At 53.8% G+C, this 16,077-nt stretch overlaps 4 protein-coding genes across 4 annotated transcripts; all 4 read left to right on the top strand.

Moving 5' to 3' along the window:
• Positions 1 to 1,729: 1,729 nt before the first annotated feature.
• On the top strand, positions 1,730 to 2,903 carry PFLUO_LOCUS6423 (Alcohol dehydrogenase; the record flags this gene model as incomplete). Its single annotated transcript, XM_073783967.1, has 3 exons — positions 1,730 to 2,386; positions 2,439 to 2,793; positions 2,857 to 2,903. The coding sequence occupies 3 exons, from the start codon at positions 1,730 to 1,732 to the stop codon at positions 2,901 to 2,903; spliced, it is 1,059 nt and encodes a 352-aa protein (XP_073640469.1).
• Positions 2,904 to 3,446: 543 nt separating this feature from the next.
• On the top strand, positions 3,447 to 5,271 carry PFLUO_LOCUS6422 (uncharacterized protein; the record flags this gene model as incomplete). Its single annotated transcript, XM_073783965.1, has 2 exons — positions 3,447 to 3,450; positions 3,791 to 5,271. The coding sequence occupies 2 exons, from the start codon at positions 3,447 to 3,449 to the stop codon at positions 5,269 to 5,271; spliced, it is 1,485 nt and encodes a 494-aa protein (XP_073640468.1).
• A 2,436-nt stretch (positions 5,272 to 7,707) lies between these two features.
• On the top strand, positions 7,708 to 9,986 carry PFLUO_LOCUS6421 (uncharacterized protein; the record flags this gene model as incomplete). The annotated part of the gene is made up of 4 exons (XM_073783964.1): positions 7,708 to 7,807; positions 7,873 to 9,487; positions 9,601 to 9,684; positions 9,740 to 9,986. The coding sequence occupies 4 exons, from the start codon at positions 7,708 to 7,710 to the stop codon at positions 9,984 to 9,986; spliced, it is 2,046 nt and encodes a 681-aa protein (XP_073640467.1).
• Positions 9,987 to 10,603: 617 nt separating this feature from the next.
• Positions 10,604 to 15,487, top strand: PFLUO_LOCUS6420 (CPA1 (nhx1); the record flags this gene model as incomplete). The annotated part of the gene is made up of 9 exons (XM_073783963.1): positions 10,604 to 10,692; positions 10,789 to 10,828; positions 10,885 to 11,206; positions 11,261 to 12,653; positions 13,047 to 13,159; positions 13,226 to 13,258; positions 13,326 to 13,475; positions 13,533 to 14,192; positions 14,253 to 15,487. The coding sequence occupies 9 exons, from the start codon at positions 10,604 to 10,606 to the stop codon at positions 15,485 to 15,487; spliced, it is 4,035 nt and encodes a 1,344-aa protein (XP_073640466.1).
• Positions 15,488 to 16,077: the final 590 nt, after the last annotated feature.

Here is a 16,077-nt window from a genome sequence, read left to right as displayed (position 1 = left end):
GTGGGCGTGGAAGAGGATGGGAGAAGAAGGAAGAAGGAGCAGACGGGATAAAAATACCGGATGGAGGGATGGGTTCGTTTGGTGGTGGGAAGATGCAGGAGAGCAGCGCGGCGTGGAAGAGAATGCGCGGCTGTCGACGATCGAGCGAGCGACGGAGGGAGGGAGGAGGGTGCCGGGGATGGCGGTATTAGGGGGATAGTCGGGGACCCCGATGGTGGATGATGAAAAGATGCGAAGATGGAAAAAGGAATGAGTGGCCGGGGACGAGGGAGGGCCGGTAGGAAGGAAAGGGGAGTTTTTTGGGTCGAGGCGTTTTGCGTTCGTTGATCGTGTCTGAGCTGAGAGGGTATGGGAGAGCACCCACTCGTTCACTCAGACCAGAATAGAGGAGGATAGATGGAGGATTTCAGGATGCATGACTATTCTAGCTACTTCTAATTCCTCTGTTTATTGACAGTGTGAAATTTCTTGGGTTATTGGCTCACTCTGGAAAAATGCATACAAACACCTTCAGCGAGATGCGCCCAATCGAGCAATGGGGGCATTCCGGCATATTTAGAAACTGTTTATTCTTCTGTTTTCTTTTTTTTTTCATGTTTCAATATTATTTTCTGAGCAAAAACACAGTCTATCATGGTTGATTTACGCGGTCTTCTGCACAGGACGAGTCCGATCCCGGCTCCCTTGGCTTTGATCTGTCTCACCCGGTGATAGATCAACCGGGAGAAAATCCCAGCACCCATCAGAGGCGCAAAATAGCTATAACTGGCCGTCCTAGATTTTCAGTCTGCTGTCTGGCTCTGATTCTAGTCATCTGCTGCTCTTTTGATCCCTATTTATCATCGGGCCGGCCACATCCGTAACTAGCACGAACTATGTACTCAACCATCCGCCGGATGCGCATGATCCCTAGATCCCAACGGTTGCGTTTCTCACACCCTTCCTTTCTTGTTTTTTTTTTTTTTTTTTTTTTGCCAAGATAAGATCATTTCCCATCAACTACCACTTCAACCTTAAAGTTCTACTTTGGGAGATCATTAGGTAGCCAGTGGGTGGGATTTGTTTATTCATTTCCTATTACTGTAATCCAAGCTGGAGTGACCATCGATGACGGCGTTCCCTTATTGTGACTGTCAGAATAAGCTAAACTACTTGTACTCCACAGTTTCTGGCAACCAAAATAAGGTCCTATTTATCCCAAGGAATGTAGAATGAAGACAGTATCCTTCATAGTAGACATCCAGATGGAACCATCAGCGCTTTGTCAGCCATGGTGAGTCGACTACGTCATCATCAACGAGACGGACACCCTGACAGTCCTCCTGCATCTCGGCTCTTTTTCTTGTTATTTGTTTGTTCTTTTGTTATTATGGGGATGTCGCAGCTAAGCCTATACATTCACGTGGTTTTTGCAGTTCTCGTGTCCACGAGAACTGTTGTTTGCCTGTATCGGAGTCAAGTATATATAGTACAGCGGCGCTTTGGTATGGGAGGCAGCTTGGCAGCAAAGGTGTAGAAGACGCCCGCAAACGGAGCAGGTAGAAAAATCCAAATTGACCATTGGTCAGGTACAGTGTGATCAGCTCAGGTCATGCAATCATGCATTGCTACACAAACTTGTTTATACTCCCTCATCGTCCACACCTTACTTCTTCTCTCTCCTTCTCTTGTAGCGTACTCTTCTTCCCACCACTATCCATCATCCTTTTATCCTCACCCACATTCCAAAATGCCTCCCACCATCCCAGACAAGCAATGGGCGCAAGTGATCGAGAAGAAAGGCGGCCCACCGGTGTACAAGCAGATCCCGGTGCCCAAGCCAGGGCCCGACGAGGTCCTCGTGAACATCAAGTACACCGGCGTATGCCACACGGACCTGCACGCCATGAACGGCGACTGGCCGCTGCCGTTGAAGATGCCGCTAGTGGGCGGCCACGAAGGCGCCGGTGTGGTGGTCGCCAAGGGAGAGCTGGCCAAGGGCATTGAGGTCGGCGACCACGCAGGCATCAAGTGGCTGAATGGCTCGTGTCTGTCGTGTGAGTTCTGCAAGACAGCCGACGAGCCTCTTTGCGCCGAGCAGCAGTTGTCGGGCTACACCGTCGACGGAACGTTCCAGCAGTATGCTATTGGCAAGGCTGCGCATGTGTCCAAGCTGCCCGAGGAGGTGCCTCTCGATGCGGTTGCGCCGATTCTCTGTGCTGGTATTACCGTCTACAAGGGTCTCAAGGAGTCTGGTGCTCGTCCCGGTCAGACGGTCGCGATCGTTGGTGCTGGTGGCGGACTCGGATCTCTGGCGCAGCAGTATGCGAAGGCGATGGGTCTGCGCGTTCTTGCCATCGATGGCGGAGATGAGAAGCGTGCTATGTGTGAGAAGCTGGGCGCGGAGGTATCTATTTTTCTTGCTATAATCGTCTTCAATTATTGCTAACTTGTCCCAGACCTTCATCGACTTCACCAAAACCAAGGACATCGTCGCAGACGTCAAGGCCGCTACGCCCGGAGGGCTGGGCGCTCACGCTGTGCTCCTGCTCGCCGTCTCGGAGAAGCCTTTCCAGCAGGCATGTGATTACGTTCGCTCGCGCGGTTCCATCGTCGCCATCGGCATGCCGGCCAATGCATTCGTCAAGGCTCCCGTCTTTGAAACCGTGGTGAAGATGATCAATATCAAGGGCAGTTATGTTGGGAACCGACAGGATGGAGTCGAGGCCGTGGATTTCTTCGCCCGCGGCCTGATCCATGCGCCGTTCAAAGTTGCGCCACTGGAGGACCTGCCCAAGATCTTTGAATTGATGCGTACGTATTACTTTGCGCCGCGCTTTGGATATTACACGTAAGGCTAACACAGATGTTCTACAGAGCAAGGCAAGATCGCCGGCCGCTATGTTCTTGAGATTCCCCAGTAAGACGGTCTGGGACTCATCGAGGAACGGCACGGGGAAATGGATATCAGATTGTAAATTAAGAACATGCAGTATTTGCAGACAAAGACAGTTAATGAGAATATGAGCTTACTCGGCTGAACCTGAAACTGAGGTCATGTTGATATCGCTACATACTCTCTGTTCCTTGACCTAAATAGTATACTGCTACAGTAGTAACTAGGGCCACTCAATTCTGGCTAACCAGGCCTCGTCAAAAACGGTTCAAATCAACCAATCAAAAAAAACTTAGTCATCTCTTGAAAAGAGGCTGAAGCGACAACATCTCAGGTGACGCCAATCCCGCTGTATAGAAGTCCGTGCTGGCCGCCATCGGAGATCATTTAGCTAATTTCTTCACATAATTTCCAGAAACTGTTCTAGCTCGAGGGTCTCCACAGGGATCCGGACCCCGTTGTGCTGGTTGTTGAGGTTAGGACATGGTGGCGCTATTCCGAAAGCGGTTATTGTCTGGAGAACCAGGATTTAGTGGATTCGATGCCGGGGTATTGTCGTGAAGGGCTAGCGATGGGTACGCAGAGTTTTTCTTCTCTTCTTTACTTCATCTTCTTATCTGTTTATAATTCGTCTCTGTTTCTCTGCTGTGTTGAGGTGGCGAATGGTTTCCAAAGGCAGATATATATATTGGAGGAATTTTCAAAATCGACGGAAACGTGAGGTCACTCTCTTTACCCCCACCAGAGTATCAAAGCATCGGAGATCAGGAACGGCTGGTATCTCTCTTGCAGCGATCAATATCAATACCTGATGGTATTCTCTCGGGGCGATGTAAGCGGCCGCGATGATCCGGCAACAGGTATAGCACGCCACTCGCTTCGAACAGGATATCATTGTTAACGATTTTCTTCCAGAACATGACCATGAACCTGGCTCCGACATAACCGTCCTGTCGTGGGACGGACCTCGCGACCCGGGCAATCCATACAACTGGTCGCACTCCCGGAAATGGACCGTCACCATCCTAGCAGTCTGGCTCACGTTCATCACAATGATTGATGGCACCATCATCACCGTCGCACACGACGCCATCAACACCGAGTTCAACATCTCCGATGCCAACTTCCCCAATTCCTACTGGACAGTGACCAGCTGGGCCATCGGCGGCGGATGCTTCTCGCTGCTGGTGCTGCCACTCATGGAGGATTTCGGCATGCGCAAAGTATTTCTACTGACTTATGGCATTTTCCTCTGCTTTGTGATCCCGCAAGCCGTGGCGCAGAACTTCGCCACTTTGATCGTGACGCGCTTTTTCGCCGGCGGCTGCGTCGCCATCCTGGCGAATACCTCCGCCACGGTCATTGGGAATGTGTGGGACAGCGAGAAGTCGCGCAATGTCCCCATCAGCCTGTATATCGTCTTCTATCTGGCTGGCAGCAGCATCGGACCCGTTGTCGGAGCGTCTATCTTCCAGTTTCTCTCGTGGAGGTGGATCGGCTACATCCAGCTGATCTGGTACGGCGCTTTCTTCCCGATTTATTTCTTCCTTTTCAAAGAGTGCCGCGGCATTGCTATTCTGTGGGAGCGCGCGAAAGCGTTACGGCGGGAGGGAAAGATGGTTTACACCCAGCACGAGATCGATAGCCAAGGCAAGTCGATGCTACGGATCGTAGGCCGCAGCGCAGCGCGGCCACTCTTCTTGTTCTGCACCGAGTCTGTGGTCTTTGTGTCGACGTTATGGTCCGCTTTTACCGTGGGCACGCTCTACCTGTTCACGCAGTCCGTCGAGCAGGTGTTTTCGGGGTTGTACGGCTGGACCGCCGTGCAGGCGGGATACGTCCAATCGGCCATCGTGATCGGGGAATGCATAGGATGGGCAGGGACTCTGTTTTCAGGCCGGTTGTACTTCAGCTCGGCTTCCCGCAATACCGAAGTCCCCGGGACTCCTATCCCAGAGGCAAGGCTGTACCTTGCGATTGTGGGGGGTATGGTTGGGATCTCTGGAGGCATGTTCACCTACGCCTGGACATCCTACCCGCATCTCCCGTGGATCGCCCCAGCCATCGGTCTTGCAATGGTGGGAGCCGGCAGCGTGATTGTTGTGACGGGCATCTCGGACTATTTGGTTGATGCCTATGCCAAGTACGCCGCCAGCGTGATTGGCATCGTCGCAACGGGCGAGAACACCTTCTCGGCTTTCCTGCCGCTCGCCGCCGCGAGCATGTACTCGCATCTTGGGTTTCAGTGGGCTAGCACTGTGCTGGCATTTATCTCCCTGGCCTTGTCCTTTGCGCCGATTATGGTGCTCCTCTGGGGAAGACAGATCCGAGCGCGAAGTCCGTTCATGAAGGAGGCTATGGTCGAGAAGAGGAGGAAGAGCGTCGACTCTGTTTGATAATTGACTGTGTACATACATCTACTATCCGCATATAAATCTGAACCCACCGGTTACCCCCAAGTGGTTTATCTTTTTTTCTGCTGCTTGATATAGCAAGTACGAATCCGTGTAGAACTGGCACGACAGACATATTAGTCAAAAGAAGCCGCATTCGGTTAGTTATTGCCGAACAATGTACCGTCGTCTAGAGGGCGCACTGCAGCTAGGGCCAAATTGGATACTAGAGCCGGACCTAACTCCCTCATGACATAACGGCGATATACAATTGATGCATAGTACCGACGGATTGTGAAGAGAAATCAGCCGAACCGTTTCGAGTTATGACTAGTGCTCCATCTCGGCTGCGATCACCAAAGCTCGGCCAAGCGGAGAATTACGCAGGAGCCCTGTGGGACATGGAATAATGCACAGAGCAACACGAGACCAGTCGGAGATTTCCAGATTTGGGTTAAGAATGTCTCGCGGCCGATAGTTTTACCCTGCCACCCCCTGACCACGTTTTTGCGTTTTGTCTGCAAGGCCGAACGTGTTTGGGTCCCAGTGCCCTCCTTCCCGCGCACTTTATGTATTCTACCGTGCACAAGAAGATCTGGCCCCATTATTGACCATCAGTGGGACATCAGCGGCCGGACTCCGTTCGAGACGATCGATCTTTTCCGATTGGGGTCTGCCACAGAAGAGGAGTATCCCAGTCGGCATCAGGGGCTGTTAAACGGTTTGTCTTCCCGTGCGGCCTAGACTACCTACCAGAGCTTCTAGATCGTTTCAGGGTGGACGATCAAACGAACCTTGACCTTCTCGTGGTCTGCACAACTGAGATTTCCAGGGGGCCGCCGCCGTTGTCGCACCGTTGAAACCTCCATCAAGAGTCTATCATTCTGCGGGGAGAGTTGACCCGAATCAACTGGTGGTGAGGTGAAACCTGTTCTTGAGCGGGATAGGAACCAGCCCCCCAGTTCAGTCGAGCGTTCTTTCAACCCATGAGACACCCGCTCTCCCGAGACCCAGGGAGAGACAAGCCCCCCCCCTTTCGCGATCATAATTGGTTCTTCATGGGCAATTCGTCTTACTAACCCAATCCCAATGTTCGTGGTGCCAAGCTTTTCGGTTTTCCTTTGTGTGTCCGTCTTTCTACCATGGGATTGTAGCCGTCGGGACGGTCGGTCCTGGTCTGGACGCCGCTGATCTCTATATATGACATATTGGCTGGTGGGCCGTTGAATCGGTCGCTCGTGGGTGTCACCTTATTCCTCCGACGAATACATCACATAATGGATCGACGGGTCACCGTGCAGGCAAGGCTGGGGAGACGAGTCCCATCTGATGCGTCCCGCAGGATGATCTCTCGGGAAAAGCAACAAGCCCAGCCGGAGACCAATAGTGTAGATAAAATCGAGGCCGAGTGGGACACCAGTAGGACTCGGTTTCAGTGGCTGCGAGTAAGCGCCCACTGAACCCGTGAAACACACCCAGCGGGTGCTTCAGGTTCCCAGCGCCAGTTTTACCTGGCGGGTCCCTCTTGGCCCCACCACGGAAGAAGCCTCGTCGAGTAGGACTGGTCCCTCGCACGGACCGTCTGCAGTCCGGTCACCAGTGCTAGGAGGAGGGGGGAAAGAGGATGTGTGATGTGCGAGTGCAGATCCTAGACGGAGGACTGCAAGGAACGGGGGGTGAAGAGAGAACAGAGGCAAACCAGTCAGTAGATACCGAGTCCTCGTCGCCCCCAAACCCACTGGCTCAACAGGCACACCCGCTGCGGGTCTGGTAACAGTACCACAATACGGTCATAAACTCGACCATACGTGTATATTACCTCGTTTGTGAGGGTGTAATCCTGTCTCACACCGTCACAACACCATCCCAGCGCTTCGCTCTCCGTCCCTCAGTCAGGCCGGCCATTTTTCTCCTTCTCTCCTCTCTTCGGATCGTCAGTTCTTCATTCCACCCATCTTCACCTTCGTTTCTTGCTTCCGCTGTGCGCGAACCATCTCCTTCCCTCAGAGACTTGCAACTTGGCTGGTCCTGTTTCATTCTCTGATCCTTCTTTCTTTTTTCTTTGTTTTTTTTTTCTCCCTTTCGACGCTCACCTGAGGCTGGCCCTCTTGACGTTTCGCGTCTCCATCCAACCCATCCTTCCGAAATTACCTTAACGACCCTCTGTCGCATATTTATCGCGGCCATTCGCGCACCTCTGATCCGACACCGCGAGTCGAATCATTTGGAAGGTGAGTCGGAAACTGAATCCGTCATGCATGTCTCACAACAAAGGAGTCAACAAAGAACGGAAGGGACCAGTCTTTTGTCCAGCCGTGTCCCATCTGGAACACCGCCCTTTGTTTGCGCCTGCGTTATCAGACTGTCTTCTCCCGGTCGGGCGCTGATGGTTTTTACAGTGCGCGTGGTGTAGCCATGTATTCCCAACCGGGCGCCCCTATGGCGCCTCCTCAGAAACCGGAGACGTTCATGCTATCGACCGAGGCACAGCAGAGTCTGCCGCAGGACGCGCAAGTTGCGCTGCAGCAAGTTGACAACTGTAAGTCGATCACAAGCGGGATCTGGCATTCGAGGGTCATGTTTGTTGACACACACCCGACGCAGTGAAATATTTTCTTTTGTCCGCGCCTGTCGACTGGCAACCCGATCAGCTCATTCGACGGTTCCTCCTCCCCACGGGCGACTACGTGTCTTGTGTCCTTTGGAATAACCTCTTTCACATGTCCGGCACCGACATCGTCCGATGTCTCGCCTTTCGATTCCAGGCTTTTGGCCGCCCCGTGAAGAACTCGAAGAAGTTTGAGGAAGGCATTTTCTCGGATCTGCGAAATCTCAAGGCCGGCACTGATGCGACCCTGGAGGAGCCCAAGAGCGCGTTCCTGGATTTTATGTACAAGAACAACTGCATCCGGACCCAGAAGAAGCAAAAAGTGTTTTACTGGTATAGCGTGCCTCACGACCGACTATTTCTGGATGCGCTCGAACGCGACCTGAAGCGCGAGAAGATGAACCAGGAGGCGACGACCGTTGCCGTCAGCGAACCGGCTTTATCCTTCGAATTCGACTCGTCCCAGTCCTTGTACGAGCAATTGACCAAGGCACAACAGGCAAATTCGTCCTCATTTGCTGCCCACGCAAGTACGACATATGGCCAGCCCACCTCCCCCGTTCGGACCGTTGACGCAATGCCTCCTCCGCAGATGGCTCCACCGACGATTCCTCTGATGCAGGACGACTCTGGCAGCCAGGCCATGTACAGCAACACACCGATGCCCCTTTCGAACAACCTGGTCCAGGGAATCATTAAGCGCGAACAGGATTATGGCATTCAGTACGACCGTAATGGTATGCCCATTGCCCGCATTCACCAGCGTCATTCTTCCATGCCGACTTTTTACGAGTACTCCCCGGCCCCGTCCTTTGTTTCGTCTCAGTTTGAGGATTACAGCAACCGTGGATTGTCCTTTGAACCCGTAACTCCTCCGCAGCACACGGTCGGACTAGGGGCTGAGCCAGCATACATTGCCAATGAAGATACGGGTCTTTACACGGCTGTCCCCGACATGTCCCATGGAACTGGATACCAAGGAATGATGCAGCTTCCGCCGTCCAATCTGTCGGGTGGTCAATACTCTGCGCCTCGATCCTTCTCATCCAATGTATATTCGGCCGTCGAGGGATCCCCGACTTACAAGCAGCGGAGACGACGATCATCAATCCCTCCCCCAGTCGCTCATGCTGCTGCGATGACCCAGGCTCAGTCCGCGACGCCGCCTTCACAGCCGGTCACCTATGCTGCGCACAAGCCCAGTGATCTCCGCCGATCTGTCTCGAATTCGGTCGGTCCTTCTGGCGAAGACGAGGTTAACCAAGATCTTGCACGCACGTATCCGAGTGCCATGCTCCCGCAAAAGGACTTGCTCCAGGAAATGTCGCGTCATGGAACCCCAATGCAGAATGTCGAGGACAAGAGCGCCGAGCAGCACGGCGTGCCCCTGTCGAACCCGCCTGATGACTTCACCGCTCTTCCAACGAGCGCAGCCTTACAAAACACCGTCCAAAATAGCACAACCAGCCGCGCGGATCGCTCGGGCCCCGGACCAACTCGTCGCGCAAGGAGTGCTACCATGATGGAGTTGGGGCCGTATCCGCAGAAATCCCACTCGTGCCCGATTCCGTCATGTGGGCGTCTCTTCAAGCGGTTGGAGCATCTTAAACGGTAAGCTCTCTGCTCTATTTTTGAATTGTGTTCCCGTCCTGGTGGGGCGGATCTGCGTTGCATATCCGTGTGATGAAATCTTTCGATAGCCGCCGACTAACCCGGGCGCCTAGACACGTGCGAACTCACACCCAAGAACGACCGTACCCCTGCCCTTACTGCAGCAAGGCCTTCTCGCGCTCTGATAATCTTGCACAGTAAGCATTACCTTCGGACAGCCCTATCTCTTCTCTTACTGACTAGTTCTCTCAGACATCGACGCATCCATGAGGCTCAACAAGATGGCCAGGCCCCGTTCACCCACGAGGATGATCTGGAGAATGACGCCCACGACTACGGCTCCCCAGAAGACGATATGTCGCCGCCGGCGCATGCGCAGGATATGATCCACGTGCCACATATGGCACCGATCCCCGGGTCCATGAGCATGCCATCGGCCATGCAGACCGTCGTTGCTCCGCACATGATAGCGCCTCAACTGCTCCAGCAGCGGCTGTGAGTTTGATTCGTGTAATCCATTGATCTAGCACATCCCTTTTGTCAGCGAAAGCTTCCCCGCCTTCTGCTTCTGATGCCCTTTGGCCTCCCTTGGCGCTTACGGTGCGGTGTTGTAATGTTTGCCTCCTGTTCCTTCTTATCTGACCACCTTCGACCATCCTGGTCGGCATTTCCTTTGATGATTCTCCTGCAGCCTTTTTTGCTGCCATTCTCGCATTTTTTCCCTCGTGTTTTTTTTTCGGTTCTCGAACATGTTGTCTGATCTGCGGTGGTCAGAATACGCCTGGCGGGTACGGGACTTTTCTGGGTGTAGGAACGCTTCTGGTGGATCGTCCGGTATTGTCCATTGGAGTGTGGGAAGGCCGGCCGTGCGACTCGCACTATATTATAGACAGATCTATGTAACGAACTGAATTGGATAAAACTTCAAGTTGCACATCTTCACTACATTAGAATGTTGGGGTCCGATCACGTGCCATGGCAGCTGACGTCGTTCCCCTAGTTCCATATCACCTCATCAGCCTTGCTTGCCATCTGCAAATATCGGAATCTCTCTCTCTTTGATTTAATTCAGTGAGCCTGCCAGGAGGACATCTCCCAGGCGAGAGACCCCCTCTCATGGCTGCAGGTTACGTCGCGGACGCCGCCGACATGGCGCCCGCGGGGCGCGGCGTGGACGATGTTGACGAGTCGTCCAAGAGCTGGTGGTATCTATTTATACTCACTCTATCGATCGGAGGGTAAATTTATATTTATCTACATGATTAGTATTTACGGTATTCTGAAAGCTAACCTGAGGACAGTCTCCAAATCGTCTGGTCCGTGGAACTATCTCACGGCTCGGTAAGTCATTAACCGATCCCAGTCAGTCCCTATCTGTACTAAATACAATTAACCAGCCATACCTCCTCTCTCTGGGAATGAGCAAGTCACTCCTCGCCTTTGTATGGATCGCCGGCCCTTTGACAGGCACTTTGGTCCAGCCATACATCGGCATCCGGAGTGACAATTGCCGCATCTCATGGGGTAAGAGGAAGCCGTTTATGCTGGTCGGCAGTGTGGCCACTGTGATCTCTCTATTGGCTCTGGCCTGGGTCCAGGAGCTGGTTGGCGGGGTTTTGTCTATTTTTGGTGTTGACCCGGCGTCCGAGGGGTTGAAGGTGGTTGTTATTATTGCGGCGACGGTTCTTATGTATTGTCTTGATTTTGCTATTAATACAGGTATGTCACCTTATTCTACGTCTATGGTGCGGGGACGCTGATGATTTCATTCAGTGCAAGCGGGCATCCGCGCCTTCATTGTCGACAACTGCCCTGCGCACCAGCAGGAATTGGCTAACGCGTGGGCTAGTCGGGTCACGGGCGTGGGCAACATCTTGGGCTTTATTTTTGGATATATCGATCTGCCCAGATACGTCCCTTTTCTCGGCGGTACCCAGTTCCAGGTTCTCTGTTCGATTGCGTCGTTCTCTCTCCTGATTTCATTGGCCGTCAGCTGTTTCTACATCCAAGAGCGCGATCCTCGCCTCGAAGGCCCGCCTCCTTCCGATAAACTCGGGCTTGTTTCTTTTTTTCGACAGACCTTTAAATCGATCAAGAACCTTCCGCCGCAGATCGCCCGCGTCTGCGAGGTCCAGGTGGCTGCCTGGGTAGGCTGGTTCCCGTTTTTGTTCTACTCGACTACCTACATTGGCCAGCTATATGTCAATCCGATCTTCGAGGAGAATCCGGATTTTTCCAAGGATCAGATCGATCGTGCTTGGCAGGAAGCGACGCGAATTGGGACATTTGCGCTTCTTGTTGAAGCGATCATATCCTTCGCGGCCAATATGCTTCTTCCGCTATTTGTCGTTCCAACCTACGCTGGCCAAGCAGGGCCCACAACATCGCAAGAACCGGATAGTTGGAGCAACAACTTGGAAGAAGAAGAAGAACCCGACATTCCTCGCCGGCTATCATTTTCCGCCATGCCGACAGGCACAGCATCCGAGCCACTGCTCAACGAACCAGGAGACAAGTACCCACTCGCAGACAAGAAACCAACCTGGCTCTCGCGGCTACAGATCCCAGGCTTGACCCTCCGCCGAACATGGCTCCTCTCCCACGTCCTTTTCGCAGTCTGCACATTCAGCACGGTGTTCATCTACTCCTACCAAGCTGGAACGGTCGTCGTCGGCTTCGTCGGTATCTGCTGGGCCGTCGCCCTGTGGGCGCCTTTCGCGTTGATCTCGGCAGAGGTGTCTCGCATTGATGTTGATCGGCGGTTACGCCGTCGCCAGACAGCATTGTCCGAAGGCGTTGGAGAAGTGCGCCACCCTCACACTTCTTCTTCTTCTGCTGCTACTGCTGGATATGCACCAGCAAACACCGAAGATGATGCCGATGAAGAGGAGAGCGAGAGCCGCCCCCGCGAGGATGTCGAGAACGGACAACCACTACCGGACGAGGAGAATCTCGCTCAGGCAGGGATTATTCTTGGACTGCACAATGTGGCTATTTCTTTCCCCCAGATTCTGTCGAGTTTGGTCTGCAGCGCTGTTTTCAAGGCCGCGCAGAAACCGCGCGGCGAGCCGTGGGATGATAGCGTGGGATGGGTGCTCCGGTTTGCAGGCTGTGCTGCCCTGGTGGCGGCGTGGTTGACGAAGCGGCTGGCTGAAGGGCCGGGCCGGTAAAATTCCAAGATAGAACAGTCCAGAGGCATACTTGTTAGTTAACGAGACATACTTCCCAATATGGAACAAACCCTCCAATCCGCCGCGTCTGCCGTTTCTTGGCACTTTTGGTGGACCACGTGTCACACATACGGTATTACCAGGACACGTACCCCGTATAACAGTAATTTTGCACCACAGTCTCCCAATAATCCCCGTACTGTATCTCCCTGACCATACTCACTCACTTCCAGGCGAACTGTCCCTCCAGCGTTTCAACCCCCAAGGCACATCGTAACGCGCAACATCGACCTTCTGGACTTTCCCATCTGTGCTCCTGACGCAATTCCCGGGTATCCGCCTACAACCCATACTTGTGGATTATGCGCATCTGGTCCTGGCCGCTTTAGACTTGCTGCGCGAGCAAACTACCAGGATATCATCCGCGCTGCTCGGGTCCGCAGGGGTTGTTGGCTCAACATGGCCACCCAACTGATGGGCGATGCCGTCCACTTCCTGCTTCGTACGTTTTCTCCCTGGAGGGGTGTGTTTGGAGACCTTTGTGCTAACCTTTCTTTCGAATCCACAGGGCGAGCACAGGACTCCGACTCCGACCCCGATGGTACGCATGCAACCACATCCACTTTCTCGAGATGCCGTTCAATCTGACCCGTGTTGGCACCCTGCAGATACTCCCGAGGCGGGCGCAAAGGAGATGACCAGCTCCTGGGCGCTGTTTATCATGATCATGCTGTTGATCTTCGCCCTGTTCACGAGCTACATCCTGCAGCAGAGGAAGATCCAGGCTGTGCACGAGACGGTCCTATCGATTTTTGCGGGTATGGCCATAATTCCCCAAAGAAGGGTCTGGGCAGACGTGTGCTAACGAGGTCCAGGGATGTTCGTCGGGCTGATCATCCGGTTAACCCCCAAATCGAACCTCCAAGACAGTGTCGCCTTCGACTACCAATTCTTCTTCAACCTCCTCCTTCCTCCCATCATCCTCGCCTCAGGCTACGAGTTACACCAAGCCAACTTCTTCCGCCACATCGGCACAATCCTCACTTTCGCATTCGCGGGCACCTTCATTTCGGCCATCGTGCTCGGCCTGGTTCTGTACCTGTGGACGCGAATCCCGCTGGAAGGGCTCAACATCTCCTTCGTGGAGGCTATCTCCGTGGGCGCCACGCTCTCCGCTACCGACCCAGTCACCATCCTGGCCATCTTCAACCTGTACAAAGTCGAGCCGAAGCTGTACACGATTATCTTTGGCGAATCGATCTTGAACGATGCCGTTGCTATCGTCTTGTTTGAGACCGCGCAGAAGTATGCGGACAGCGAGGCTGGCTCGCTGACCATCCTCAACTTGTTTGAGGCTATCGGGCTCTTCTTGCTCGTTTTCTTTGGTAGTATGGTCATCGGTATCATTACGGGTATCGTGACCGCGCTGGGACTTAAGTATACGTTGGTGCGTCGGATGCCGAAGATCGAGAGCTGTCTCGTGGTTCTTGTTGCATATGCCAGCTACTTTTTCTCCAATGGCATATATCTCTCTGGTAGGTGCCAACGTCTTTTTTTTTGGGACGATGTGAGGGGAGACTAACTCATTGACTTAGGCATTGTCTCGCTCCTTTTCTGCGGAATTACCCTCAAGCATTACGCTTACTACAACATGTCGCGACGCACACAGTTGTCCACCAAATACCTGTTTCAAGTGATGGCGCAGCTGTCGGAGAATTTCATCTTTATTTATCTCGGCCTGGATTTGTTCGTCGAGCCCAACCTTCAGTTCAACCCGCTGTTTATCCTTGTGGCGGTCTTCGGCATCTGTCTCGCACGCTACCTCGCCGTTTTCCCGCTCTCGAAGGCGATTAATTGGTTCCTCCGGTACCGTGCGCGGCGCCGTGGAGTGGAGGTTGCGGATGAGCTGCCCTTCGCCTACCAGGCAATGCTTTTCTGGGCTGGTCTGCGCGGTGCTGTCGGCGTTGCGCTTGCCGCGGGTCTCTCCGGTGTCAACGCGGCGTCACTACGGGCCACCGTTCTCGTTGTCGTGGTGCTCACTGTCATTGTCTTTGGAGGCACCACGGCTCGCATGCTGGAGATCATGGGTATTCGGACTGGTGTTGTCGAGGAGCTTGATTCAGACGATGAGTTCGATATCGAGGTCACCAACGGTGGTACCTACTATAAGCGGTCTGACACCGGTATCGGCTATACACCGCGGTATGGAGAGGCAAACATTCCTCTCGACGGCGTCGGTGGTGCACCACGCACCGACCTGGGCGATCGAGCACACAGCTACTCGAGCGGGAACAACCGCCGTCCGAGCCCACCTCACACCCACACGCGCATGTACTCGACAGCCTACAGCCCCAAGGACGCACAGGCTCGGCGCGATCACTCCTCTACTGCAACCCTGCTCAATAACGGGAATGTCGGACCCAGCTCTGGCAGCGCCAGCGACGACGAATTCGGCCTGCCCCCAACCGGCAAGAAGAACGGTCAGCCCACCCATCCGGACGAGTTCGACCTCGACCTCGAGGGCATCTCCGACGACGACCTCCCGCCGGCTGCCCACGCGGCGCCGACTTCATCACGCATGCGCCGCTCAGCCTCGCAGGCTAGCCAGCCCTCACACCTTCCCTCCCCCCACAACGCCGCCACCCCTACCAGCGTCTCGCCCTCGCGCCAGCCAGCCCTGAGCGCCCGAGAAGCCCTCCGAGACTTGTTCTCCGGCGGCGCAAGCGGCGACCACGCCGCGTGGTTCCGCCAAATCGACGAGGACTTTATCAAGCCCACGCTCTTGCTCGACCAATCGAACCACAAGGGCCCGGGTCCGGGAGCTGTTTGATGGCGGGTCCGTTTCCTTTCCATGCATGTATATTTAGCTTTGTGCGTTGCTTGGGTGCTGCATTATTTCCGTAACTGTTGTCTTTTTCGTCTTCTGTCTCTTTTTGCCGTGTGCATCATCTGCTCCATGGTGAGTGAGCCCCGGCGGCTGTTTCTGTTCTCTCTGTAGCATCACCGCCTCGGAGCGCCAAGGAAGAGATCCTGTGAATAGGTTGCAAATGTCCTAGAGGAGACGATTCAATAAACATGAAAGAGGAAGAACGTCCTTGGTAGTTAGGAGCACGATGTCTAAGAAGCCTTACAACAGAGTAGCAAATGAATTCTTGATTCGCCGGCTTCGGGAAAGGGGCATATACCTATAGCACTCGTACACTCGCTTAATGCCTTTTGCTCACACCGAGGCGCGGAAATGTGGTAAACGACCTTGTTGCTCTACAGCCAGTGAATATCCTGTCTTCTAAGAAGTCTATTAGGTATGAATAATGACATGCTGTCCAGCCAAGCGCCATGTTTCTCATTTGTCTAATAGACGGGCTGTGCAATTGTCCAAACTCGAGACAATGAGGTGATTCCGAGTCTAATCTGCGTCAG

Source organism: Penicillium psychrofluorescens (assembly GCF_964197705.1).
Source record: "Penicillium psychrofluorescens genome assembly, chromosome: 4".
NCBI lineage: Eukaryota > Fungi > Ascomycota > Eurotiomycetes > Eurotiales > Aspergillaceae > Penicillium > Penicillium psychrofluorescens.
The sequence above is the reverse complement of the archived record's forward strand: the minus strand, read 5'-3'. Positions and strand labels throughout refer to the sequence as shown.